At 42.2% G+C, this 27989-nt stretch overlaps 3 protein-coding genes across 5 annotated transcripts; 2 read left to right on the top strand and 1 right to left on the bottom strand.

Moving 5' to 3' along the window:
* Positions 1–441: 441 nt before the first annotated feature.
* On the top strand, positions 442–4597 carry LOC121626045 (tetraspanin-8-like). The gene is made up of 9 exons (XM_041964404.1): positions 442–522; positions 1251–1316; positions 1834–1947; positions 2095–2169; positions 2267–2365; positions 3642–3728; positions 3927–3986; positions 4179–4262; positions 4493–4597. The coding sequence occupies exons 1-9, from the start codon at positions 442–444 to the stop codon at positions 4595–4597; spliced, it is 771 nt and encodes a 256-aa protein (XP_041820338.1).
* A 2603-nt stretch (positions 4598–7200) lies between these two features.
* Positions 7201–12626, bottom strand: LOC121625759 (tetraspanin-8-like). The gene is made up of 9 exons (XM_041964003.1): positions 12449–12626; positions 11562–11624; positions 10919–11035; positions 10731–10805; positions 9988–10083; positions 9671–9763; positions 8656–8727; positions 8365–8448; positions 7201–7847 (listed from the first exon to the last, which is right to left on the bottom strand). The coding sequence occupies exons 1-9, from the start codon at positions 12506–12508 to the stop codon at positions 7713–7715; spliced, it is 795 nt and encodes a 264-aa protein (XP_041819937.1). The 5' UTR covers positions 12509–12626; the 3' UTR covers positions 7201–7712.
* A 5684-nt stretch (positions 12627–18310) lies between these two features.
* On the top strand, positions 18311–25646 carry pus7l (pseudouridine synthase 7 like). Of its 3 annotated transcripts, XM_041963940.1 has the most exons (11): positions 18342–18359; positions 18439–18497; positions 18656–19483; positions 20060–20219; positions 20393–20612; positions 21387–21485; positions 21636–21717; positions 22030–22195; positions 23010–23127; positions 24885–24938; positions 25029–25646. In XM_041963940.1, the coding sequence occupies exons 3-11, from the start codon at positions 18694–18696 to the stop codon at positions 25401–25403; spliced, it is 2064 nt and encodes a 687-aa protein (XP_041819874.1). In that variant the 5' UTR covers positions 18342–18359; positions 18439–18497; positions 18656–18693; the 3' UTR covers positions 25404–25646. The 3 variants fall into 3 exon arrangements, with proteins under 3 accessions (XP_041819875.1, XP_041819873.1, XP_041819874.1); XM_041963941.1 differs by lacking the exon at positions 18439–18497 and having other exon boundaries at positions 18311–18359; XM_041963939.1 differs by having other exon boundaries at positions 18336–18497.
* The last annotated feature ends 2343 nt before the right edge of the window (positions 25647–27989 follow it).

Here is a 27989-nt window from a genome sequence, read left to right as displayed (position 1 = left end):
CGTTTAATTTTGGGTTCATACTGGGAGACAAAGGATAGATAAGTATGATCCATAATAAAATGTGAGAAATAAAAATATATATAAAAAATAAATAATGTCACCTTTTTGTCATCTTTTTTGATTCTGGTCAACATTTTGCGTGTGCTGATGCGTGTATTCCTGGGTGTGTCCCTGCTCATCATGCAAACAGCCGTTGCACCCATCACTCTTACATGAAATCCTTTAACTATGGCTGAGCATCATTCCTGCGCGCTCATCCTCCGCATCCCAAGGTTTCCGACTGCACTTGAAAGCGGCACAGAGCATCCTCATCCAGCACGTCACCGTGACGTCCTGTGCGGATGGCTGGATGCCCTCACTGTTAAAATCACAGCTCTGTAGCCTTAATATTTTCAGTTTTTTGTGAAAGGGCGTTTTAAAGGTCGGGAGAGAAGCGGCGGCATGCAGCGGAGCGCGGTGGTCGTGGTGGCGGACAAAACGAGCCTGAAAAGGCCGTTTATCTTTGCTAATGCTGTGCATATGGTAGGTAAAATCCCCTGCTTTTGAATGCACTTCAAGTCAAGAGGCCTTTTCTAGGCTAGTCCTCTGATCGGATGTTTTTGATTTGCTGCTGTTATTCTGACCCAAATCGTCCAGTCTGTGATGAACCCAAACATGACTCGCGCTGCATGTCTCCAAACAGGCTGCAGCGGAGCCCCTCCATCAAAATGATGTGCAATGTGGCAACATCTGCAGTGCATTTTGTGCTAAAATGTTTTCAGGTTAGACAGAAAGAAAGAGATTAGAGAGAAAATGAGAGCTTTATCAAAAAGAAAAGCAAAAAAGACGCCATTAGGTAGTTAGAATTTGCATCTGCAGAGGATAAGCTTTCTTTTCCATCCTCCTCACATACTCTCTCCTTAAAGAGCATCCTACAATGCTAATGTTTGCAATGCGTGACTTTACAGTCATATGCAGTGTTGGCTGTGATATTGCTATATTATTTCAGTTGCAGGCTAGCCCTGAGTAGCATGCTGCTGCCATGCATCAGCCCTTAAATGAACTATACTGCTCCTCCATGAGGTGACACCTGAAGGCAGCACAAACATAAAAACAATTGAGGTGATGCTGAGTTGTATTTACAGACTGGATTCTACTTTACATCGCAAAGTGAAAATATGCATTTCCTTCACAGTGTGTAGGCCTATAAACACCTCCCAACTTCCATCAGATTGCAAAGTTAACAGAGTCCTGTGCTCCTCTCTTCTAAGGCGCTGTGCTTCTTCATGTTGACGATGACAGTCGCTTGGCATAGAGACCTCATACAAACTGGCAAGGTAAGACTGATGCCCCTCTGAGCGGATGGAAATAATTTCCCGAGCAGGTAATATTTGTAGGAGGCAGGAATAGCTCCTGTCTTGGCAGGATTTAAAGGAGGACGAGAGCTGCTGATGTCCAGGGGCGATTATTAATGCATGGGTCTGCTTGGTCTTCCATCGATACTGCCTGAACACACGACAGCATTTTATACTGTCTTCTCTCTGGAGCAACTGACTCCAAGCCCTCGTGTTGGCGAGGATCTGCCAGTTGAAGTGTCCTTGGGCAAGACAGTGAATTATCTTCAGGCGGCAAGGGCGCCGTTCTGTAGCTGACCCTGACCCTTACCCTCTTTTGTTGCCACGCCATCTCAGAAATACACCTGTGACGACGAAATAATATTAATATTGGGTATGAGTGAATATCTCAGACGACGTCTACCGCAGATCCTTTTCAAATAATTTTTGCTGTACGCAAGAATTGTTTGTCATTGCCAGTCAGTGTGTGCTTTAACACCCGTGTGTTTTCAATCCTCAGCTGGTGTCCAGTGTTTCTGTCGTGATAATGTATGTCATGGAGATCGGCTGCCTGCTGCTCTCAGTGCTCGGTGTGTTTGGAGCCTGTAAAGGAAAGAGATGGTGTTTGATTCTGGTAAAAACCTGCTTTAAGTGTTGTCTGTGTGTGTTTGTGTACCTGAGCAGGAATGTGTCAAGAGAAAAATGATCATTTTTTATCACAAGATTTTCTCATGAGTGTGTTCAGAAATTACTACTAATGCTGCTTTATGTGTGTGTGCAGTATGCAACTGGGATGGCAGCAGCCAGTCAAACAATAATTGTCAGAACGGCACTAAGTTACCAAGATGTTTATGAGGTATAGTACTTGAATGCCCTGCTTTTACGATATTTCATTTACAGCTGTTAAGAAGCTGCTTTAATGATCATACTGAACGTGATTTCTCCCTCCTCAGAAACGAGTGGTCCGCGAGGAGTCCAAGCTGCTGTCCATGATGCCCCTCACTGGAACCAGCAAAGCCAACAGGACGCTGCTGTATAGCATTCAGCAAGAAGTAAGCAAATATTTTTTTAACACTGCACAATCCAGATAATGCATCCCTCTTTCTTCAAAGTGCAGAGGTTAAAAAAGTCAAAAGACTTCCTGGGGTATTTTTGTCTGCCACACAATCAAATGCTGTCAACTTCAATATCAATATAAGCTTATGTCTCAAATAATGTCTGTACTGTTGCAGCATTCCCTGAAGACAGACATTTTGTCACTCTTATTATTCTTTGTCTTAAATTTGGGAGATAAGCATGCTTTAAAGTTCCCATGATGCTTTGTTGTAAGTAGGAAGTATAATGCTGCCAATTAGCTGTGGGCTACAAATTGAACCCTGTTTTTTAGCCCATTTGTTGAAATTAGCACAATTAAAAGTGTGCCGAATGAGCTGTTAGCAGTCCCCGTTTGCAATGCATCCATAAATGTACAGATTACTACCACCAGATTACTTTGATACTGAAGTAAACCTGAAAGCTTGATAATTCTCAGGCAAGTTCTGGTGTTTCAGGAGCAGCTTTTTTCCCCCTATGATTTCTAAGCATATTTATGGATGTGTATTCACGCTGGACATTGACTAAAATGATATCCTCAGAAAGTGCAAGTCAGACTGAATCTAAAAATAGATGTGACCACGACCAACACGCCCTTAATAGTATCAGAACCACAAAACACACAAGAATGTCCCTGCTAGGAAGCTTCCACTTCCTTGTGTCAGCCAGCATCGTGTGATTAGTTTAGCTCACTGATACAGCCAGCAGGAAAGTTTGTAGTTTATCAGCCATTAACATCCGCTGTTAGCTAGCTTTAGGGTACTTTGGGGGCTTTTTCTTGGAAGGCTAAAGTGAAAGGAAATCTGGGGAGGCTGCCCAAAGAAGACAGTCTAGCCCAGTCGAACTCAACACACGCATTTGGTGGATTTTCCAGTCATCTTTCACCTCCAACACAGACGCACAAATCACACACAGCACTCAGGCAGCGATCAAACTTGATTGAGGCCACACCTGCGGTATATGTAGTCTTCAGGGCGTGGCCGGGCAAGCAGGTGTGTCCCGTCTTAAAGAGGCACGTACTCACCCTGCTGCAGGGGAATCATTCACCCGTTCAAATAAAGACAGTACATTAAGACCATGACCAGGATCTAAGGTCACAAAGAGCTCTGAACTGATTCTGCAATATGTAACTGAACATGTCTGCATCATTCATGGTGCTAGTTGTGTATTATATAGTGTGATGCAATTTATTCTGGATATGCTTATGATTTGTGTTTGTGTGTTTGTCACCTCCAGTTTGAGTGCTGTGGTCTTATTGAAGGCTACAAAGACTGGGGCTCTTCCATCCCTGCTTCCTGTAACTGTCAATATCCAGGAAAATGCGTGAGTACTTCCCTTTATGGGAGCAGAATACAAGCAGTGAAGATGACTCAGTAGGATCTCTGTTCCTGTGAGACACATGAGGGAGAATTCGAGGTCGTGATACTGTATCATGGCTGACCCAAACGATGTGAATAAGACGCAGCCCCTTTACATTTTGAATTGTCATTTTATCTAATGGGATTCTGTACTCTTCACCAGATTCGCCTACGGGGCAGCGCCACACTTGGAGCTCCGAAGAACCAGTATGTTTATCAAGAGGTAAAAGATCTTAGCCAGGAAATTGCTTTCCTGGCTAACTCATCCTGTTTTCTCTCTAAATTTTGAATTACATCAGTGGTTCTCGGCATTTTTGGCTGCAGGTGTGATGAGCTGCACTCAGATAGGTTATTTCTTCATTCACATTCCAGCTTCTCCTGCCACCACTTCTAAAACAAACCTGTTTCTTCACAGCCTTGCCTGCCAATTTATGTGTCTGAACTGAAGCTTGCATTCTCGTTGGCCATGGGTATACAGTTTGGAAGTGGAGTGTTTTGGGTATGTTCTTCTTCTACACATTTATATGTTTGATAGGACAATAATACCTAATTTGTGTGAGATAACTTAATTTGTATTGCATTATACACATTAACACTTCCTGTCATGAAGCAGACATAGCAGACAGGGGCTCTTGTGGTCAGATCTGATCCCAGGTCTGCAGAAGATCCCAGTTGTAACCATCACTGGACAGCGCAGCATGCTCGTAACTCTCGTGCTTCCCTCCCCAGGTGGTCTTACTTGTCATGAGCATCAAGCTGATGGGCCAGATAAAAAGGAAGCAGGAGTTCATGGCTCTCCTACAGTCCAACAGATACGTTCCCGGTGCCTTCTAGTCACCGGGTACATTTTGATACACCCAAACAAGAACCTCTTGTTTTGCACACGTAAACACATTATGCTGTATCCCATAATCTGGCTATTTTGCGCTATAGCAACATATGTTGACATTCTAATTTTCTATTAAGACGTGTTAATGCATGTAACTGATATTGGAAAGTAATCTACATGCATAGATCAATTTCAAAGTCTTTTTTTGTTTACCTTGCTGCTGTAAAAACACTGCAATTAAATGAAAGTAATGAATCTTTAATAATCATCACGTTTTCACACGCTTTTGTCATATCTTTAACATTACGCTGGCTAGCCGAGCTTTGTTTTCTTTAAGTAGCTGCAGCCTATCCTGGTGTTTTCTTATTCATTTTATGTGTTGTTAAGGAAGTGTGTGGATGATATTCTTTCTCTCCATTTCCTTCATACCTGCACACATCAGTGAGTCTTTTTATATTTTTGTTTTTCATTTACTTGCTCTGCTGAAGCTACATTCTGCCAGCACGGCAAAGGATTTCTAACACTTCTTGAGATGTGTGCAGTCGTCAGTCATCTTCTGCAAAATCTGCACAGCCGTCATAATACGACGTGTGGAGCTGAGGCTAAAACTCTTTCACAAACAGCATCGCTGCAGGCTCATCAATTAATGGCTTTAATTTAACACTTTGTCTACCGGACCAACACCTTTTAAACACAAATATTTAAATATTCGTACTTGTCTTAAGGCTCGCTCATTGAATTTTCAGCATTAGAGCAACCAATAATCTTTGAACAAATAATAATATTAATAACCCTTATGTAGCACCTTTCTTAAACAGTGTTTACAAAGTGCTTTGATTGAAATATAATCGTTTATTTAATGTGGAGCAATGTCATTTTCTTGGGTAAATAATCAGGTTAGACAAAGGAATGAGCCGCGGCTCTCATTGGGACGCCAGAATGTCTTGATGCCTTGTGAATAAGCACATAGTGTATTTGAAAACCTCGCCACTCCATTCAGTTTCTCTTTAAGCACATGTAGTGAGTAAATGATACTTGATCATGTCCACTAGAGGGAGAGGGGACTCTGTTGGTCGCACATTCAGTAGACATGCAGTAAAATCCTCAATGATCTTGCAGCCGAAAATTTGATTCCAAGGTGTGGGCGTGTGTTGGAAAAGGCCGCTGCAGACTGCAGGCTGTGAGAGGCTTTGGGCAGGAAAGTGAGTCATCAGTATTCTTGCAGAGGCCGTAATGACCCCAGCGGTGCAAGTCCCACCGAAAAAGCCTTTATGCCACATCACTTCTAATCTGACTCGCTGCATGAGCTGCCTGCGGCTGAGACGTCTCCTAGACGAATGTACTGTCAAATAAATTTCATCTGAAAACAGCAGATCCAATGTCTACCTGTGCACTTTAACCATTAATGCCTGATATACAGTATGTTCTTGCTGAGTACGGTGTTTTTATTTCTGTCATACACTGTCGTTTTTATTTATGGAATGAATTTATGTAATATTTTGTAAATAGCAGAAATAAAAAGATGTGATTCTTGTTCCTTTAACGTCGTAGTTCTTATTTTGAAATTGTTTCTCAGAGCTGGAAAACTGTGTTTAGCAAGAACTGTGTTTAGGTACAATTTTAGATTTTCTCATTATGCTGCTTTAGTAGTTTAATCCAGGGGCTCCCGATAAAGGGGTGGAAAACGCCGAGAGCTTGTGAGATGATTCATTGGAGAGGAGGAAAAGAACAAAAACAAAGTTCTGCTACAGAAATTTGCATTCAGCGTCATGGACATTTTCTTTAGTCATTGCTTTTTCTCTCAAATAATGGTCTTTTTTGGTCTTTAAACAGTTAAATGAAACTGCCTGAGAAGTTCGGAGGGGAAATGTCTCTTTCCTGAACTTTTTAACAACTCACATGCATCTGAAACATGACAAGGGGCCCCAACTGGACACTGTTCTTTGTAAGGGATCACAGACATTTTGCATATGTAAAATCTGAGTCTAAAAAGCAGCTGCAGCTGTCAGATACATATATTGGAGAAAAAATTATAATATTTCTCCCTTGAAATGTAGTGAAGTAGTAATTTAAAGTTGAGTGAAATGGAAATACTCAAGTAAAGCACGTTAACATTGTACTAAAATACTTGAATAAATGTCCTGGGTACTTCTACAGTTGTGATACTTTAAGTACATTTAGCGAATTTCACTTAATATTTTTGCTTTTTACAGTATTTGTAGGCTTTTTCCTGCTCAGTTTATACAGGAGGAAATAAGTTAACAAACAAAAATCAGTATGTAAACATTGCAGCTGTTACGTCTCTGTGATGATAGCAGTGAGGTTGCACAGTTGGCTCCTGACTGGGAGGCGGAAGGACGGGGAAGCGCCTGAACTTCCTCCTTCCTTCATGCGGGGGAGGAGGAGGGAGTGACAGGAGGGAGTGACACAGCAATGCCAAAGGAGGTGAGAGGTTTCTGTATTCCCGTCTTCTCCTGCCATGAACAGCAGCACCTGATCCTGGAAACACTCTGCATGCAGCACCAATGTGAATAAATAAATCCTTTCAGAGATCGGAGCTTTAACATGAAAATATAAATCAGCGTCGACTATAAAACTACACAAGAACTCCAGGAGCTTCTTTAATAAAAAAAACAACAACATAGTTCGCATAAAGTTTGACAGAATATGATAGATACATTTTCAGAAAGCTACAAAACCACAAAATACATTCTTATTCAAGCTCAAATACATCCAACAAGTAAATATTTCTGCAGTCATATCTTTTTTTAAAAGCCATTTTCTTCTTTTACAGACATCTTGGATCACATGTGCTGAATAATGATCCCAAACTGGAATAAAATACCATGAGAGAGTGCAACTGAAGTCACTTCACTTCTTATTTGATCCATCTGATGCCCAGCGAAGGGAAGTGGAACTAAATGGGGGCGATGCAAATTTGTGTAATATTCTGTAAGTGCAGCTCATGAAAGGGGAATATACTCTTTCACAGTGTGTGCTGGTTTCATAAAATTGACAGGATCAGTAAAGGTAAAAATCCACTCATGGAGCGTTCCTTTCCTTGCACCAATCCCAGTCTTCTTTGCAACCTTGAAAAAATCCGCTGACATGACAGGTGTATCAGGTGTACTCTGCAGCGTCTACGAGGACGGCGTAGTTGCCTGCTTTTGCCTCGGGACTGTAGACCACCGCCGGCGTTTCGTCCTTCTGGCTCAGCCGACACAAGATGACAACGCCCAACACTGCTGCCAGCATCTGAGAGGAGAGCGAAACAGCGTTACTTCCTGTTTATCTTTTGTTGCCAACAACAAGACTTTGTTTTTAACAGAGCTGCGAGTTTAGAAAGAGACGGAGGGCGGCGGAAAAGAAACACAGTGACAGCGTCCTCCACTGAGGACGTGCTGAGAGAGCACAGAAGGTGAAGCACAGGTGGAACTCATCTATGGAGCCATCATTGATGTTAGTAATAACACCTGTGCTTTTCCTCCTATCACAAGCCTAAATGTCTTATTTTGGCTTGTGATAGGCTCATGCCCCCCTCATCTTTGGAAAGGTTATTCCCTTGTTTTCATCATTTCTAGTGTTTAATTTGTCGAATATTGTAAAAAGTGTTGTTTAGCTTGTTAACAGCTGTGATTTACGACTAATAAGGGCTTCAAAGGCAACACGGAGGCTTCGTTTGAAGAATGATGACCACTAGCCCCTGTTGTGAAGCTGAGTTTGTCTGTGTGGAGAGAAGCTGGAGGTACACATGTCGGCTGACGGCACATACCCAGAGTAATATGACCCCCATCATTATGCCCAGCGCGGCGTTTATGCCACTTATCTCATCCCCAATCAAGTAAGGAAGGCACGCCTGAAACAGAAGAGTGGATTGATCAGTGTCAACAGCATGCTGTTGTTTTATGTACACATATATACACACCTATATAAACTACATCCACCCCTGGGGTGCAAATGGAGACAAGCCTTTTCTCGCATTACAGCGTGAAAGCAGTTTTCACTGCGGCGTCAATCGACATGAAAATCAAATGAGCATTTTCACTGTGATGCTCTTTATTACCTCTTTATAAATCATGACGGGCTGGTCATCGACCATGAACTCAGACAGGCTGCTGTTTCTGGGAGCTGCCACCTGCAACACACAGACATGAATCACAGGCTGAATGTCCAATGAGTGGAGACAGGTGCTGCTGCGCCCGTGGAGGAAAATGCATTTAGGGGAGGAACGTTTACAGGACCAGTGTGTAGGGTTTAGAGGGATCTATTAGCAGAATATGGCAAAAATGGAATATAATTCATAAGTATGTTTTCATTAGTGTACAATCACCTGAAAATAAGGATCATTGGAACGAGCTCTTTATATCTAGAGGGGGAGCGGTCCTCTGCCATGTTGCACCGCCATCTTAGCCCAGAATCTAAACGCTTGGAAATTGAGTGGTGAGGTGACGAGTGGTGAGGTGCAATCTGCAACCTCACCACTAGATGCCACTAAATCCTACACACTGGTCCAGTAGAGCTAACATGCTGCTCTTTAGCAGATATAATGTTTACTATGTTCACCATATCAGATTTCCGTGTTGGCATTACAACATTTGTTCATGGAAATGCAGTTACAGTTTTAAAAGTGTTTGGTCATTAACAAAAGTATGGGGCAAATAAAAATACTAACCCGACGGCGGCCCTCTATGGGAAAGCCAGGGGACTATCCAAGTTATTGCGATTCATCCTGAGGGGAACTTGAGTGTGTGTGTGTGTGTGTGTGGGGGGGGTGTGTGTGTGTGTGGGTGTGGGAGTGTATGTGTGTCCTCTGGGAATGTCTGTACAAAAATTCTTGGCAATCCATCCAATAGTTGCTGAGATATTTCAGCCTGGGCTTTTGGATTTGTGCTATTTTGGGATGGCTTGAGGTCCCTTGTATGAAAGAGGGAAAATGTTCTACTTTGTATTCAGTATTCAAGCTTTTTTTTTTAAAAAAAAAACTTTATCCACAATGATATACAGCAGTCTTTGAGTTTTACTAATGAATATCATGTATCAATAGTTTGTGACAGAAATTGAGAAGCTTTGACACTCACACATGGATTAGTGGACTCTTCAGTGCACAGGCAGGATGACGAGATGTTGTAGCCCCAGTCCTGGTAGCCCTGATCCAGTCCACAACACTGCAACTGAGGAGGAAGGGTGGAAGATGAGGGTAACTGCAGAACAAATCCTGGACAACAAATCCACCTCCTGCTAATGATTAAGTCAACTTTGCTTTCCGGACGATTTGCTGCGGTGCGTTTGTGCCAGGAGGCTGCGCTCACATTTGCACCCATTTTCAGTAAAATAGGGCCCTGAACTAGAACGTGAACGCATACACAGGCTCACACCGCCACGCAGGGTTACTCACCTCTGACTGCACATACATGAGGCCGTCTAAGAAACCCTCATTGGCATTAGGCAGCGGAAGCATGTCCAGGTAATGCCTCTTCATTTCTTCAGCTAACTGCAAAGCAAGGAAACGTAATATAAAGATTAGATAACGAGCAATTTTACAATGTGACTGTATTTTTTGCTTTTTTTTTTTGTGGGTGTATTTGTGATTCACGAAGCACATGCAGTCAAACCAAAAACGTCCGGCAGTCACGCTTTTGTCAACCTAAGTAACAGTGATTACAATCTTAACATGAAGGATGTTGGAGTTTGCGAGCACTGATGCGACTTATTTTGTGATTTTAGCAGCCGCACCGGTGCAGCAATACTCAGCATCTGCATAGTTTGAGGGGGAGGGTCTATTTCACTGCCTTTCCAAAAACCAAGAACAAAAGTGTATGGATTTAACGGCATGTTCATCTGCTGTGAGCTACACATGTTAGCATGTGTGCCTCTATCTCTATGTTACATCTATGGGGGAATCACTGCAGCAACACGTGTGTGCAGAGTTGTGAGCAGGAACAGTAAGAGATGTGGCATTTAACCAACTGTTACCTGATCTTTGCTCCTCTCTGAAACACTTAAAGAGTCTGCATACACGAGCGATAAAGCGTGTTTTGTCAGGGATGCAGTTTCGGTGCAGCCTGGTACCTTACATGGTTTACATGAATCCTCAACACATCTCAATGTCAACACATCTCAACGTCAACTTTGTCATACCTGTGGTCGCACAACCAGCGCTCGGATTTCACATGCAGTCATGAACAGACTGCCCAGGATAATTCCAACTGTAAACTGACGCACACACGCACACACACACACATACACACACACATATATAGGCATGAGCTATCAGATTCTGGGAGCTTGCGATAGTTGTTTCCCACTACTGCTTTTTCTTTACCCACCACTATCAGCGGCCACTGCTTCTCTTTACAGGCACCGTACACACCTAAGATGGTCAACAGCAGTGTTACGATGGAAATGACATACATGGCGTGAAGGCCTGCGTGCATCTTCTCCACCTGCAGAGAAAACAGACAGGGAAGCGGATCAGCAGGCTCTGTGGGAAAAACCTTCAGCATGCACGCACGCCGCTCATGTGTCTGAATTGTGTTTTATTCCTGCAGTCAGTGCAGGTTTTACACAGATTGCAGCTGGGCTGTTGTGAATGTCAAGGTGAGTTTTGGCGAACGTCTACACAGAGCAGTGTTATTCCTGTGATATTACTGGACGCTAATTCATTTGACAACAGCAGATTTATGTGTGTGTAGGAGTCAACTTCAGTGAGTCGGTTTTGCACTGACTCGTTTTAACCTTCGCTTCCACAAACTGGTGACCTGGAATAGTATATTGTGCAAACCTACGGTCAAAGTGGGTGTAAAGCTGGACTTTCACCCTGTCTTTTTTCAGTGCTGTGTGTGTTTTAAGATTTGTGGTGTTGTGGAGGAGAAGAAGTATCAAGCTTCACATAATCTATACACTCATACTGTAGATAGATAAGATAAGATTCTAGATGGATGTCTTTTTCTCACTGTAAATACACGTTACCTCTTCATCTTCGAAGTATCCGTGGCTGAACAGAGTGATTGCCAACAGCAGGGCGCTCAGGATCTGCAACAGCAGCAACATACTTCATGAAACATTACTTTCAGGGCTCAAATTAGCACTTATTTTTATTCTTTGTCAATCTGCCCATTATTTTTTACAATTAATCAATTCATTTACAGTCCAGCAAAAGGTCAGAAAATTGTTTCCATAGCCAAAAGTGACGTCCTCCCCCAAACTTCTTCAACCAAAAGTGTGTTAAGAGAGTCATATTAAGAATCAGTGAACAACAGGAAGGCAAACGAGCCCTGCAGGACAAAAGTGACAGCTACAAAATAACAGGAGGGACAGGCAAACAGCCAAAATCACATGCTGCCTCATCCACTTAAATTCTGCATGTGAAAATGATGTGGAAGGATTTTTTAAATTCATGTACACATAGATTTTACCTCTCTGGCTCTAGTTTAGTTTTTAGTTGTGGCATTCTTGAAGTTTAGCGCGACATGTGCAGTAAAGATGAGAGTATTTATCCATTGCTTATTCAGTAAATCAACAGAAAATCATCAGCAGCTACTTGATTAATAGATTTATATTTTTATTTAAGAAAAATTAAAAAGCCAATTAAAAAGTTTTTGTCTTGTGTCATAGCAACCTGAATCAGTTTTTAATAACTTCATGAGCATTTTTCACCATTTTCTGACATTTTATAAACCAAACAATGGATGAAATAATCAAGAAAACAATCAGCAGATTAATCAGGAATGAAAATAAGCGAAACATAGTGAAAAAGCTAGAAAACAGCTGTGCTGATCATATCCAGGTCTCCATTTTAAGTGAAACGGTGCAACAGCTGGATTCCGTCGCTGTGTTGCAGAACAAGAACAACTTACCGCGATCAGACTGGTCACGGTGATGTAACCGCGCTTCAGACAGACGTTCACCTTCCCCATTTCAGCTCGGCTTGAGCTCGCGGTCAGCGGGCCGAACACGCTTTAAATCCACACGAGATGAGCCTGGTTGTAGTGAAGAGCCGCGCTGCTGGCAGCTGTGAGCACCTTGGTGTTTATAACTGGGCGGAGAGAGGGAGGAAGTCCCCATGTTGTACTGATAAAAGCCCTCCCCATCTGGATGGAGGGGCTGCTGTGTGTGTGTGTGTGTGTGTGTGCGCGCGCGCGCGTAGTGTGGGTCTTCCATATAGAGAAGAAGGCCTTGTGAGAGGAGTGTTATCTAACCTTTGTGTCCATACAAGAATGTGCATGAAGAGGATGTTTAAATAGGCATCTCCTTTTTGGATCCTATGTTTCATGCTTCTTTCCCATGTTAAAAAAATGCATATTCCCCCGACACCAGTAGAATCAGGAGGTTTTTGTGGAAGTCTTCGGGTTTGTACGTGCATCTTGGGAAGGGTGATAGGTGCGCTGTGGAAAGGCTAACAGATGGCAGGACAGTATAAACAAGGCCAAAGATAGAAAATGGTGATGTTTCAACGTGGAAAATCAGTCTGTTCTGCAGAGCATATTCTGGCTTTGTAATCTGTGACGAGAATAAAGCTCTCTGACCCAGCTCTTCTGGACTCTGATGCTCATTTTTCACTCTGTGCATTTTTCTGAAGTGAGCTCGACTAGTTCTTAGAACAGAGAATCTGTAGATGAAGTTATGCACTTAAAGACTAAGAACCTGAACCTGATCCAACCAGCAGCAGGCCCTTGACGGGACCCCAGAAAATCCACGTCAGGGGGAGGAGAATTATTGTTGCACACACTGCTCAAAAACTAATTATACTTATTTATTTAGGGCCACCTCGTAGCTCTGGTCTGCAGCCTGGAATCAGCTGCTCAGTGCATTTACACCTCAGGCCTTCATCCAAAGCTTGTAATGAAGACACATTCATTCTGAAGATGAGATGACATGGCCGAGCATGCACAAAGTGACCAGTGTGCTCGGTGAGAGGCATCAGCTGATGTTTGATTCAGCTTTACTGTTGCAAAAAAAAAAAAAATCTGTCACTTTTTCTGCGCTGACAGATAAAGTGGGCCCATGTGCACAGATAAATAAATGTGTTCCTTCTGGGATGTTTTTTGCAGAATTAAAGACGGAGCTCTGGACTGGAGCTGAGAGACAGTGGTAACGTGAAGGAGGGGCATCAAATTCTCATTTTTGTTTTTTGTGTGTGTGTGACTGAACATGCCTTCTGTTCAGTCCCCCATAAAGCACTTTTTGTCTGCTGTTGTTTTGGACGAATAAAGGAACTAGTGAGAGGCTGCATCACATGACCTCCCATTGGACACACACAAAGGAACACACACTCACACCATCTATCCATCTATCTATCTATGTATCTATCTATCTATCTATCTATCTACAGACGCACATTTCTGCAACGTTATTGGTGCCTGCCTCCTAAAACACTTTCCATTGTCAGAGCAGATACAAAGTGAAGCATTTCCTGGTAGAGTGTACAAACATCAGAACACACACACACACACACACGCACAGCTTTCTTAGTTTCTAAGTCACCAGCGCACATCCACAAAATCTTTGGCCCGCGCTCACACATCTGTAAGACATGAAAGCACAGAGGCCTTCTGTGACGCAGAGAATGTTGGTGGGCGGAAAGTGTGCAACGGGCCAAAAAGGGGGGCAACAAGTTTTTGGACCAGTTCTGTAGTCTAGAGGTGAATGTTGCACAACGGGATTCTCATGGAGCAATGTGGGAAAACTGAATAGAAATATTAGAGCGAAGGCCGGTAAAGATGAATGTACAGTGTCATTAAAGAATGTCGTCACTGTCGGGAGAAGAGGCGTCCCCTGCAGATGAGAAACTTAATATCTCCTGTTTTATTGACTTTGGTAAATCAGAGTGTGCAGCCATGATGGCAGCTCTGTGAGCCTTTTGCTTTTGCCAGTGATGCTTTGAGCTCAATGCTAATGCTAAGCAATTTATGTGAGGGACGAGAAAAGGAGTGGTCCATATGAAGTTTTGTCCGACCACGACCGAAAGCGAAAGCATTTACAGTCGTTCAGAAAATTCAAATAAAAACGAAGGGCATTGAAGAGGGAAGTTCAAACCCTGGCTGGATTCACTTCTCTGCACAGCTGGCCAGTCACGACAGGAAGACAGTGTGAGCGAGGGATGGTCCACCATTCCACTCAGCCACTCATGAAGTTGAGTTTACTTCATGAGGACTGAAAACGGCCAGATAACGTCTTCTGTGACTCCGGAGGACTTCCCAGGAATGCTGAATTGAAATTTTCACAGTAACATGCAGCAAAAATAAATCTACAGCGCTGAATTGAGAGGAAGTTGATTGTTAACAACTTCAGTTCAAGCTGGTTCAATTGGTTTCACATTGTTTGGGTGTTGACTTTACCTACTCTATTTTCCCATCAGTGTAAAATAAAAAATAAAAAAACAGGCTGTAGTCATGTAGCAGTAGGTCACAATGACCCTGCAGATAACAGAGGCTAGAGACCAATCAGGAGGGACAGGAGGGGCTGATTGGCAACAGGTTTGACTGCAGCGGCAGTCTGCAAATTGTGTGCTCACTGTGGCTGCAGCTGTGACTGCTTGATTCTCTCTGACTCTGGTCTAACTTGAGTGTCACACAGCACAGAGGCAAAGCACTGGCTGCCGTTTATTTTATGTTATTTTAGTACTACGTGTTTTATTTTTACTGATTGTATTATTTTATTGTTTTAGTTTTAATACTCTTTTTAATACTGTCTCCTCTTGTTTCTAGTGCGGCGGTTGGTGGGGTCCTCCACTTGCCAGTGTGGTTGACGCTGGGAGTTCACTTTAGATGGTGATACGGTTTGTGGTGGCACATTGTTAATTGTGTTGAGTTTTGCTTTCTTTGGTTATATAGTATACTCCCAGTGTCCCAGCAGTGAGTGGTTGGTGTCCCAGCCGTAGTACTCTGCCCAGCTGTCTGTCCTCTCCTTTTTCATTCCCTGTGTTTTTAATCAAATAAATGGCATGCGTATGACCCACACTGGTTGTTTCGGCATCTTTTATTGAAGCCCTTGTGTTTCACCTGGAAGGCTACATTCATGTTTACAGCACAGACGCGACTGGTATCAATCATCTCATCTTTTCATGGGAAACGGACAATTAGAGTCAAACTATGAACATTTTCATTTGTTTATGAGACTGTGCAAAGCTTCGTGCTGCACATTTTGAGCCTGTAGACAAAAGGGTTATGTTTTGCCACCAAGTCCGATTGTTTTTGAATACTTTGCTTCCTGTGAGACACATTAGCACTGCTGTTACTCCAGCTGTGCAGTCAGATGAAGCTTTACACAGACATACACTCACTGCACTTTCAGGACCACATGTGAAATGCCAACAAGTCTGTGAAGCAGGAACAACCTTTTCCTTAAAATTCTCTGCAGATGTCATTCCTCCCTGACTCCCGCAGAGACTCTGTCAGGGCCTCGGCCCAAAGCAGCTGAAAGCAGCAGCGCCAGCACTAGAAACATATCAGTATAAATGTGATCGTCTTGCAGTCGTTGCTCCAAGGTCTGCAGGAAGTTATGTAACTAATCTGGATGCGCAACCTTGAATTGAAGCCGAGATTTCAACAAAGCAAAGTCACCAAAGGGACCTTCAGTTTGGATAAATATGCTCTCATTCTTTTTCATTCCAGTCACAACTCTGGCTCTGGTGTTTTGAACATGTTGCAGATGACCTATTGCCTTCTTCGGTAGTCCTGAGAGCCGAGCAACAGCACAGCAGATTGGTGTTTATCTTGGAGAAAATTACAGTGCATTCCTTGTATGTTGTTGTAATCCTTTCTTTTGGGAAGTCTGTGATCACCAAAATCTCACTTACAGCAAGTGAACATTGTTATAGAAATAGGCCTCAGATATTTATGTAAGGGATCCACTTCAGATGCATAATTTATGCAATAAAATAATCCATTTACTATCCTTTTCACTCCCTTTACCTCCACGAGGAAAGGCTTGTCATACAACATGCCATGAAATGTGGATTTTTTTTTGTGCACACACAAGAGTGCAGGGTGTGTGTGTGTGTGTGTGTGTGTGTGTGTGTGTGTGTTGTTTCCTGGCTTCAATCTTCAGTTTAAATGTGCTTACATGTAGCCAAGACAGTAAGACGCGGAGTCAACCCTACGTCACATCACTGTGCAGATGGATGTCTGATTATTTTGACAGGACAGCTTAAATTATTTCCAGAAACTGCTTGAGTAATTTCCAGAGAATGAAAGCTGTGAAACAGCAGTTTCACTGTGAGTGATGTCTGACCACAATTTGGGGAATCAGCTCGAGGGGGAGAGGGTATAATATTTCCAGTGTGTAACTAAGTGGCAGTAAACCACCCCCACTGGGAAAAAGTTTGCTTCAAGTTTCTCCAGTCTTCATTTCACACAGTATGTATCAAATCTGTATAATAACTGTCACGTTACAATGATGTTTCCAAAGGCTATAATAAAATAAATAATAAAAAGGATTTTGTTTGTTGTGCACATGTTTTATGTTTTAATTGCCATCGTGTGTGCAAAGTCATTCAGTCTGTACGACAAAGGTAATTAAAATAATTGTTATTACCAGTGAACAGTAGATAACACAATGCCTGTCTTATTCAAAATAAAGATCCAGAGTGTGTAAAAAAGATAACGAAACGTTTTGCTCTAAGATCACAGTGTATGTAGAAAAGCATTGTTGTTGTTGACAAAAATCTTACCACAAAGTCCATTTAGTCGCTTTTAGTCACATCACATGATCTTCATCAGCAAATGTGGTGCCAGTCCAGATCGAATAGTCGATTGTTTTTGAGCACCTTAGATGTAGTGATATGATGGAAAGATCAAGAACAGCAACTAAAGGGACCTAGTGGTGAGACTATTTTCTCAACTGCTGTTTCCAAGGTCAGGAATCAACTGTCAACCCCAGCGTTGTCTTTTCCTTTGACAGCAAAAATCCTAATCAATCACTCAATCACTTGATTAATTTAGTTATTGTTGTGTCAAAAAATAAACTTCTTTGTTTCTTTTTTTTTTTTTACAATTTAAGTCATAAGTAGTCTTTGTGTTTAAAAGTGTCTTTAAAATACATCAAACAATGCAAATCGACATAAAGCCGACATATATCTTTGATGTTTATACAGTATTTCATTATTGTTATTATAATTAGCCTAACTAATTACTTCACAATAAAGTAAGTAGATAATGATTTGCAGGAATTTGTCAGAATAATTCTATTTTATTGTTTTTGGACTGCTCCAGAATCAGTGACAGTATTATTATGATTATTATTATTATTGTTGTTGTTGTTGTTGTTCTCATTCTTTTGCCCCATGTCACCGAAGTAGATATTGGGCCATTTTTTTATAAGCCATATATCTTCTGATATCTCCTGAAGATTTGACAATAAAATGGCATTTTTCAGACCGACAAATCAGGAGAAAATTAAAATTTTTAATTCGAGACTTGTCTCTGTCTCTGTAACACATTCTCGCGAGATCTGGATCAGCACCAAACTCTTGCGAGATCTGGACCAAGTACAAAAATAAGGCGCAAACATTCAATTTATACCGTATCCAATCTTGTATTATTTGGAAGGGCGAACACGCCCACTAAGGAGACTGAAGGTGTATACCATTTCATCCCACTGGCAGAGCCTGAAACAGGTAACCATGTTGTTTTAGAACATGTTTGCTCAGACTGTTGTCGGTCCCTTTAAGAAAAGTCACATGACGGTCACATGGTGCGGAAGAAGACTGATTTGTTTCAGCGTTGTTGTGTTTACATCAACAGCTTCTCGTCTACACACCGCATGCAGGTTCGTTGAGTAAATGAGTAAAAAAAAACAGTGAAGTTTTTATCATTCCTTCATTCTAAATTTATATCCCCATTTAAAGACAGGAACGTGCTTTACTTTCTTTGGTGCCAGAGCTGTACCTGCTATAACAAAGTCGAGGTAGGATTAATCTGAATGATACGGATATTACTGTAAAAAGACGCATGTATAACCTATGAATTAAAGCACGTGTCATCTTTCTCATCCCGCTGGCATTGCTTTTGAATGTTTACCCCAACTCTCCACTGCGTCTAATATTGTATTTCTGTCCTTTTCAGCAACAAGAATAAGTGAAAAGTGTTTGGATGAAGTGACCATGAAGCAAGACAGTGATGCTGCTAACGTCCCTGCATGCTTCATATCAAACCATGAAGGTTTTCTTGGACGTATCAAACACTTAATCAAAGACTTTGTTGTGACTGAGATTGATGTCACCGGGCAGCGTGTTAATACAGCAACAGCCACCCAGACACCAGCCTGTGCCTCCTCAGATAAAAACAATGAGACCAGTGTAGAATTTAAGGAGAACAGTCATTTCTCAGTCTCACAGGACACTGATGATTCAGCTGATTGTGGGCAAGATGTCACCATACCTAGTCCAGGCACTTTTGATTTAAGTGTGATTTTAGGTCAGTCGGTCAGTGAAGAGCTGGAGCAGTTTGTGTTGACTCTCAAAGATGAAAAGCCAGCTAAGCAGGAGCTCTCTCTGGGATGCTTCGCCGACAAACACCACCGAGCCAACGTCCACCGGGCCGTCAGACACCGCTTCCCCTTCCTCATGACTGTCACTATTCAGCCTGAGATCAGGGTGAGGGAAGACCCAGACTACAGAGAGCTCTCCCAGCTGGTCACAGAGGACGAAGCAGAGGACTTCTTCAGGTTCATAGACGCCAAAGTGCGAGGCTCATCCTACACGTTTGGACCTGATGACAACAAGGAGCACAGGACGGCGGTCCACCACTTCCTGAGCAGAAGGTTTGGCAAACTGGTGGAGACCAAAAGCTTCAGCGACCAGGGGACGACGGCGATCTCAGTTAGGCTGAGAGAGCAAGGGAGGCCAAAGAAGAGAACCGCAGAGGAACGCAAAGAAGAAGACGTTTACACAGGTGAGGTTTACACTTGCATCTGTTCTCTCAATTAATGCTTGAAATCAAGGTGACAATCATGTCAAGGTCACATCTTCAAATTGCCCATTTTGTCCAACCAAAACATTCAAATTACTATCACATAACGCAAAGAAAACAGGCAAACAGACACATTTAAGCAGCCGCCACTGAAAATTTGTTTTTTCTTCAGCATCACCAATTAATCAATTATCAAAATCAATTAATCAACAAATTGTTTCAGCTCGAGCCAGGTGGTAATCATGTCACAAAACACGTTTTGTATCTGCCTGTTTGTTTGGATGCTGAACTCATATCAGTTGGCTTTTGCTCAATGTTTGTGCAAAGACCATTAAAAAAAAGGATGAGGAGGTCAGTTGACTCTCATAAGATGACTCAGGATACATCATCCAAGTCACACACCAGTTATTAGATGTTTCTAACAAATCAAGTCATAGACGGTCATAGAACAGTAAAGTAAGGATATTTAAAATTTCAAATCAGATTTCCCATAAGCACTGAAGCAATAGTTAAGATTAGAAATAAAACAGTGTGTTATGTGTGTGTCTGCTCTTTCAGCTTTCACTCTGTGTAAGGAGAACCTGGAGACTCTTGAGGCCATCAGCTACATGGCAGCAATTCTCGGGGTCCTGCCATCAGATTTCACCTATGCTGGGATCAAGGATAAGAGAGCCATCACCTACCAGTCCATGGTGGTCAAGAAGGTCTCACCTCTACGGTAGCTCTGCGTTTCATTCGAATCCTTTTTTCCTATTCGCAAGTTGGCGAGACAAAAAGCAGGACATGAGGGTTGCTCCAATCCCAAGATGTTCTTTACTGTTGTTCATTTTGAAGCATTTTGAAGAAATCAGCTGGCTTCTATTCCAGCCGCTCATTTTTATTTATCACCAGGTTGAAAGAGAAGACAGCCGAGTTCGACAAGAGGGGCATGCGTCTGTCTCAGATCCGTGCCGTCAGCGAGCCCCTCAGGCTTGGGCGACTGCAGGGGAACCACTTCGACCTGGTGGTCCGCGACCTGAGACCACACGGGGCCAGTGACACACACGCCTCTGGTGCAGACACACACACTCGCCTGGAAGCACTGGTAAAGGAAGCAGTGGAGAATGTCGAGGTAGGTTTTTGTATTTCTCAGCACAATATATGCTTGCAACAGCGCACTCCTGTACTGACAAATTAAAGAAATCGTGTCCCGATCTAGATACACACAAGTATAATTTGAATAGCGCCACCATGAGTTAGCCACTTATATTTTCTTATTTCAAAAAAGACCATTGGTGATCTAGAAACACAGTGTTGCCTGTGTTGCCAAATCCTGATATGGCTTATCCTCTGGACCACAGAGCTCCATTTTTGTCTAAAAACTATTAAAAACACATCAACGAGGCACCATTGTACCGAGTCACATGTTCCTTCATTATGATGATCAGGGTCACTGTGGTTTATTTTGAGTGCTGCTGCTGTAAATACTCACGAGACCTCCAAATGTGTATTAATATGCAGCTGGAAATAGTCCCCAACAAATTCACTATTTCTTCCTGTTTGAGTATCATTTGCTTAAAACAGCGTCCAGCTGTTATCGGAAATTGTTGGGGTTTTTTTCATGAAATTTGTAACGTGTTGTAGATTTCAGCAGGAAATCATGGACTTGGCACAAAGAGCCACAGGCAGGGCAGGAAGGACAGATGATGCCTAAAGACAAACCGACACATTGTTGCTTTTAGTCTTTTTATGTGATTTGTTGACAGGAAGAAAATGCAGATCATTACCAGCCCTGTGCTTCAGTAATAGATGTTTCTATATCCTGCTGTTCAGCAGTACTGGACATATGCAAGTGATGCAAATAATTAGCCACTGCCACGTTCACTCGATTTGTTGGTTTTCGCAGGCCAGAGGTTTTGTCAACTACTATGGACCACAGAGGTTTGGGAGCGGGCAGAGCGTTCAGTCTGACTGTGTAGGACTGGCTTTAATCAAAGAGGACATGGTAAGTGTTGCAGACAGTTATTACATACGCGTGCCCCTTCATCCTGTGAGTGTGAAACGAGGCTGACAAGCATCTGGTTCCTCAAAGACAGACCGCACAGCGCTGTGTTGTCGGTGTGTGTTGTGATGTGTGCTGCTGTGTGTGGGTCAGGTGGGTGCCGTGCGACTCTTCTTCACTCCGGAGGAGGGCGATGATCCTCAGAGCCACGCCAAGAGACACTTCCTCCAAACGGGTGAGAGCAGGGTCAACGCCGACCCGGTTTAGTTTTGTTTTTCCCGAAAATGGTCAAAGATGATGTGAAAGTGGCTTCCAAAGAACATTTCAACACAGTGTTAATATACCAGCAAATACCCAGTTCCTCAAGTGACTTCATGGTATTTCATAAAAAAACACAAGTATTTCCCATGTTGCTAATGTAGAAAAGGTTTCATACAATTTTTGGGGTATTAAATGATTGTAAATGGCCTTTATATGAATCCTTCTAACATGTGGGAATTCAGCTTTCTGTAAGTGTTTTACTCTCTTTCCGTGTTCTCCGTGTCAGATAACGCGAAGGAATCTTTGGCGCTGATGCCGTTGTCGAAGGCCAGGGAGCGACTGATGCTCCGAGCCCTGAACCGCTACGGTACAGGTCCGGATGGCTGTGCCCAAGCCTGGCTCAGCCTGCCCCACAGCATGAGAGTCTTCTACCCACACGCCTACTGTAGCAGGTCAGCTGTGAGGGAAAATAACTGAAGACAAATACACGTCATTATGGGATTTCTGCCCAGGTCAAACACACTGAAGCTTTTTGCCATTGGCTATTGAGCAGCTCCGTAGCAGCAACTTGGAGATTTGCACTTTGGCAGAGATTGTTACAAAAGGAGATAACATTGTTGATTCCATTTCCACAGCATTCAGTTTCAGCTTCCCACAAGGTCTTTTAACTGCACTTACTGTTGTTCTGAGGTTATTTCCAGAAACCTCAAAGACTCTTGTAACTAACAAGACGATTAAAATACAGTTTGCTTCTAAATAAACAAGATTTTTAACCTGTTTTGTATCCAGGCAGCAGGAAAATATGTCATATGTCCTTTGTCTTTTTGGAAAACACAAGCAAAGTATAAACACACTATTATGCATGAAAATAGAAAATATTCGAAAGAAATAGAAAACTATAACTGACAACAAAATGTTTTAATTTAGTGTTCTAATTGAGGAAGCAGATGTTTTCTGGTTCCCATTTTTGTTTGGATGAGGAAAACAAGAGGTACAACTTGGGTAACAAGCAAAAAATATTAGATTTTATTCCTCTTCTAATCTTTTATTTATTTTTTGGAAAACCTGATGCAAGCTCTGTGGCTCAGCTGTTACAGGAGCGAGAAAACCTGGAACTCGGTTTAACCCAGCATCACCTGCTTCCATCTTTCATAAACAAATTCTATCATATAGCGTGCAATATGTCGCATAATAAGCCATAATCAGTTCCTTAATGCTTTATTTGTTATGGATAATTATTCTGATCCGTCTGTCGGGGGTCGTCAGAGTGTGGAACGAGGCAGTGGCACACAGGCTGACCACTCTGGGCCACAGCGCCAGACGGGGAGATCTGGTGTGGATGCAGGAAAAACTGGAGGACACTGGAGAAACCAGCTCGCCTCAGGTAAGAAAAGACAGATAGAAGACTTTTATTTCATGCACCAACATTCGAACTGCAGCGCTTTGAACAGAGTGCATGTTTAGATACTGGAGGAAGGCTGTCGGCAGAATACAAAACACAATTTCAACAGCAGTCCATCATTTTGGTTCTTCCATAAAGCAGCTACAATAATTAGGGCTGAAAAATTCCATGCATTATACAGTACATACAGCAGTTATGGAATTGTATACATTTGTAAATATATGTCCAATTACACAGTGATCTTTTTCGGATGGTATAGAAAAAATCAGAGAGGAGGAGAAGAGAAAAGATTGTTCATTACATACAGTAGGATGCAGGTATCTTTTTACAACACGAAGAAGAAAGAAAATCTGAAGGAAGCAAAAAAGTTATTACGAGAAATTGGCTCAAACCCCATTTACCCACTATAGATGAATGGATAGACATTATTTATGAAATGTATATAATGGAGCGGCTGTCATATTCCCCTAAACTCCAGAAAGATAGATTTTACAAAATTTGGAGCAAGTGGACTGAATATGTTAAACCTATAAGACCAGACTTCTCTTAAATTATTGGAAACCTTTGTATTTTGTTACATGGATGTACTGATATTTTGTTTCTATACCTCTCCAATGTGAAGGCCTCCCGTGTTCTTGTAAATAATTCTAAAGTAAAAAGTCCCAGATGGAATAGTTCAAGGGGTTGTGAATCGTCTAGTCTGATGGGGAAAAAGCCCTCTTCCACAGGGGGGTAATAGACCCTCCTGGGGTCTTGGTTGGTTTCTTATTTAAGGACATAATCATTGTATCACCCAAACAGGTATCTCTTATCACATTTTCAAAATGAAATTTCATGATCTGGCACCTTCTTCTTCTTTGACATACTGTACCAAAGTATCCAGTTGGTCTGTGGATGGGGGGGGGGGGGTTCAGCAGCAGTAGACCTGTTTCACAGTATACCGTGGTATGAAGATTGACGGTTATCATACATAGTCTGTGCATTTGCTTATCTGCAGTATTAAAATCTGCTGTATGGCAGTAGTTTCATAAAAATAAATAAATGATGTGTAATACTGTTTACCATGAAAATGGGATATTTTCTGAAACACCATGGAAATCTCATTCCATCTGAACCCTAATCAGCACCGACCTTATGCTTGAGAAGGTAAAAGCCTGATACTCCAGAAGAGAGTGGAGGCGGGTGCGGGTGGAGGACGTGATAGTGTGAGCATCAGCATGGGTGAGGCAGAGTTTCCGTTAAAATAAATTGGTGCCGGTTCCTCACGAAGACAAACAGGAGAAATTCCAGTTGAATATTATCTGTGTTTATGGACTCTATTTTCCCACGTTTTGTGTCCAAGTGACTCATGGGGGTGACAGTTTCTGAAACTGGTCCAACATTGAGCCAGAGTGCTGCAGTGTAATCCCTCCAGGCGTTTCTACACATTCTAAGTATGTAAAATGTTTGTTTTTGCCACTGACAGACTCCGATTGTTAAATCAGTGTCTGTTAACATGGAAGCAGAGAGAGATCTTTTTGTTAAAGAGCGAGAACCTGTTTGTTTAACCAGAAACAGCCACTGTAACGCTCTCACCAGACTCAGAAACAGTCATTTTATTATCATAAAACACAAAATAAAATAAGACACAACTGTACTCTGGACTTCTTGACTGCAGGACATACTCTGAGTGTTCGAACACCCTGTCACATTTTGCAAACATGTCAGTGCTGCTCACCTTTCCTACTTTGCTTTTTCAGATCCACGTTGTGACGGACCAAGAGGAGCAAGAGGGAGTGTACGCACTGGGACAAGTATGTAGTTTCATGAAATACTTCTACTTTAAATGCTACTATTTCTGCTCCTCTCACTTGTTGCTGCTCTGTTTTTAATCATCCTGTCAGGTGTTGCTGCCCATGCCGGGAAACACGGTGAAGTATCCGGAAAACGCCATGGGGACTTGGTTCCAGGAGAGACTGGCCAGAGACGGACTGGACGAGTGTCGCTTCAGAGTCAGCAGCCTCAAGCTGAACCTGCCTGGCTGCTACCGCCCCCTGCTGGCCTTTCCACGCAACCTGCGCTACCATCTGCAGACAGCAGCCTGCGGGGAGGCGGGAGGAGCGGCGACAGGAGGCAGCAGCACAAGAAGTGACGGGCAGCTGAACGGCACAGCAGGACAAGGGAAGCAGGACCCCCTCGCTCTCACCTTAAACTTCGACCTGGACTCCTCCTGCTACGCTACGATCTGCCTCAGAGAGATCATGAAATGTGACCCCTAGAGGTCAGGGGACACTGTTCCTGTCGTATTTCTACATACTTTTTCTTGTTTTTAGTGGAAAAAAAAAAGATTTTTTGTAACCCATCATTGTGATACATTAACAGTACCCTTTTGGTTTGTTGTTGAAGTAATGATCATAAGACTGTATACGAATGTGCAACTGAGAAAACAAATGTGAACAAATCTAACTGTAAAACTGTGGAATCAGTATTTGTGTTTTGTGCCATGAATAAAAATGATGAAGATTCCATCCAACAATGTTCTGCTTCTGAAAATGAGTCCATTTTAAATGTGTCCAATATAACAAAATACATTCCTCTGCCAAATAGGTAGTGTCACACACACACTTTTCTGTTTCAAACAAACGAAACAGAAGTCTAAATAAAATCTAATTCTGTAGTTTTGCTTTTCTGGTAGCTTTTTGAAAGTCTTTTCTCCCATCCACCATTACTTTGAAATTTATTCATCATATCCGATAAGATCATCATATGTTTGTCCTGTTAGAATCATGTATCGCAAACAAGGCAACTTTTCTTGAGCTCAGCCTGAACAGCCTGTTTTCAGCTTTGTGATGATGCATTTTCCAGCTAATCCAAGAGGGTTTTTAAATAGTTTATTTATCTTATTTTCTCAAACCATACAGAAACGGCAAATCCTTCAGTTTATCTGAAACACTCAAATTCACCTAATTTGAGATACATGGTTTTCACTGGAAAAATTGTAATTTGTAAACTAACCAGTAACTAAAGCTATCAGACAATTGTAGTGGAGTAAAAGTACAATATTTGCCTCTGAGATATAGTGGAGTAGAGGTGAAGTTACATAAAAATGAAATGCTCAAGTAAAGTACCGCAATTTGTACTCAAGTACGGGACTTGAGTAAATGTACTCAGTTACATTCCCCCACAGGTTTACGCTACACGATTGGGACGCTTCTTATTTTGGGTATTGTACTGACCACCAATCACCACAAGATGGAGACCACACGCAATGACAGCCGCACACCCTGGGCCCTCCCACTCCTCTGAGGGTGAAGAATTTAGCTTCAACTAATTTAGAAAAAGTGGGAATGTTTAATTTTGTGTCCACCAAATCACCCTCAGCTGTGTTGGCATCGTATTGAGTTCCTTATCTGAGAGAAAACAGCACCTGCACCACATGATTAAGATGCTAATGATGCTTATGAGTATATCACTCCTAATCTGAGACTGAATTCATCATGCAAGCTCATATGATCCACTGTAATGTAAAAAAAAAAAAAAAAAAAAAGCTGTACACTGGCAGGAGAGGCATTTCAGAGCCAATATAAAGTATAATGAAGCATAAAAAGCCCTGGTGTAATTACGCTGCTGAGGGGCAGCATTCGATCTGTGTTAAAACTGAGCCAGCTTCGCCTCCTGTTACTAATTTATGCAGCTTTTGATGAGAACATTTAAAGACAGTAGCACATAAAACCTCCCTCGTAAATAACTCACGTCGGCTATACCTCTGGGCTGTTTTCAGTACCCGTCACTGTGAGCGGTGTGAACGGCGACTGACTATATGCATGTTTTAGTTGGAGGTGGGTTCTGACACGCAGCCTGTCATCAACCCATAGCGCTGTTTGATAGAGTGCCTGCCCGTGTGCTAAACTGTCTGCCAGAGAGACGCATTAGCAGTAATGAGTTTCTTCACTGTTTGAAGACTTTTGTTAGAAAATGACACACTATCCACCAGAAAGGAGAGCGATAATTGAAATCCTTGCAGTAACACATCACAGACTGAATCCTATACTATATATTGACTGATTGTCCCCCCAGGTGGTATGAAAGTTGCATATTTAAGTCCGACGCTCCTCGACCTGGTAACAGTCTCATTAAATCTTTCCTCCACTTTCCATGTAATATTGCCTGCAGATGCCTTGACTGACACAGGCCATTTTCAGACTGTATCATCACCACAGAGCACCATAAGAGTTAAAGGAACATTTAACATTTCGGAAAACTTTAATTTTCATCATCAAGTTTAAACAAACTATATATAATATAGTAATAAGCGAGCTTGAGAGGTGGTGGTAGGTGAATTTTGTTACATTTTGGCAGAGCGAGGCTAGCTGTTTCCCCTCGGTCTCAGTCTTTGTGCTAAGCTAAGCTAAGCAGCTTGCTGCAATTTCATACAGCATTTAACACACAGGCGTGAGAGTGGTACCAATCTATTCATCAGACTCAGCGAGACAGTGCATTGCCCGAAATGTCAAACTCTTCCTTTTGAAAAGTCCTTGTCAGTGGTTTCTGTGGTTGCGTGAAAACTTCACCACCCACGTGTTCCATCTGTTCTTCATTTACCTTCTGTCCAATCAAATTTACGCTGATTTTGATCCCATAGGTGTCACATCTACTTCCATTCAGATAGCAGAGCTGCAATCACTGTGAAGTTCTGCATCGGTCAAACAATTCAAGGTTTCTGAAGACTGTAAAGCTCGTGTTGCATTCAAGGTATCGAGTCAAACATATTGGGATGTTTTTCAGTATTGCACGACTTGAATTGTCTTAAATGAAGCAGTCGAATAATCCAATATTCTGCCTTGTTTTAGGATACAATCTCTAGA

This window comes from Chelmon rostratus, chromosome 22 (assembly GCF_017976325.1).
Source record: "Chelmon rostratus isolate fCheRos1 chromosome 22, fCheRos1.pri, whole genome shotgun sequence".
Taxonomy (NCBI): domain Eukaryota; kingdom Metazoa; phylum Chordata; class Actinopteri; order Chaetodontiformes; family Chaetodontidae; genus Chelmon; species Chelmon rostratus.
This window is presented reverse-complemented; position numbering and strand designations above follow the sequence as displayed.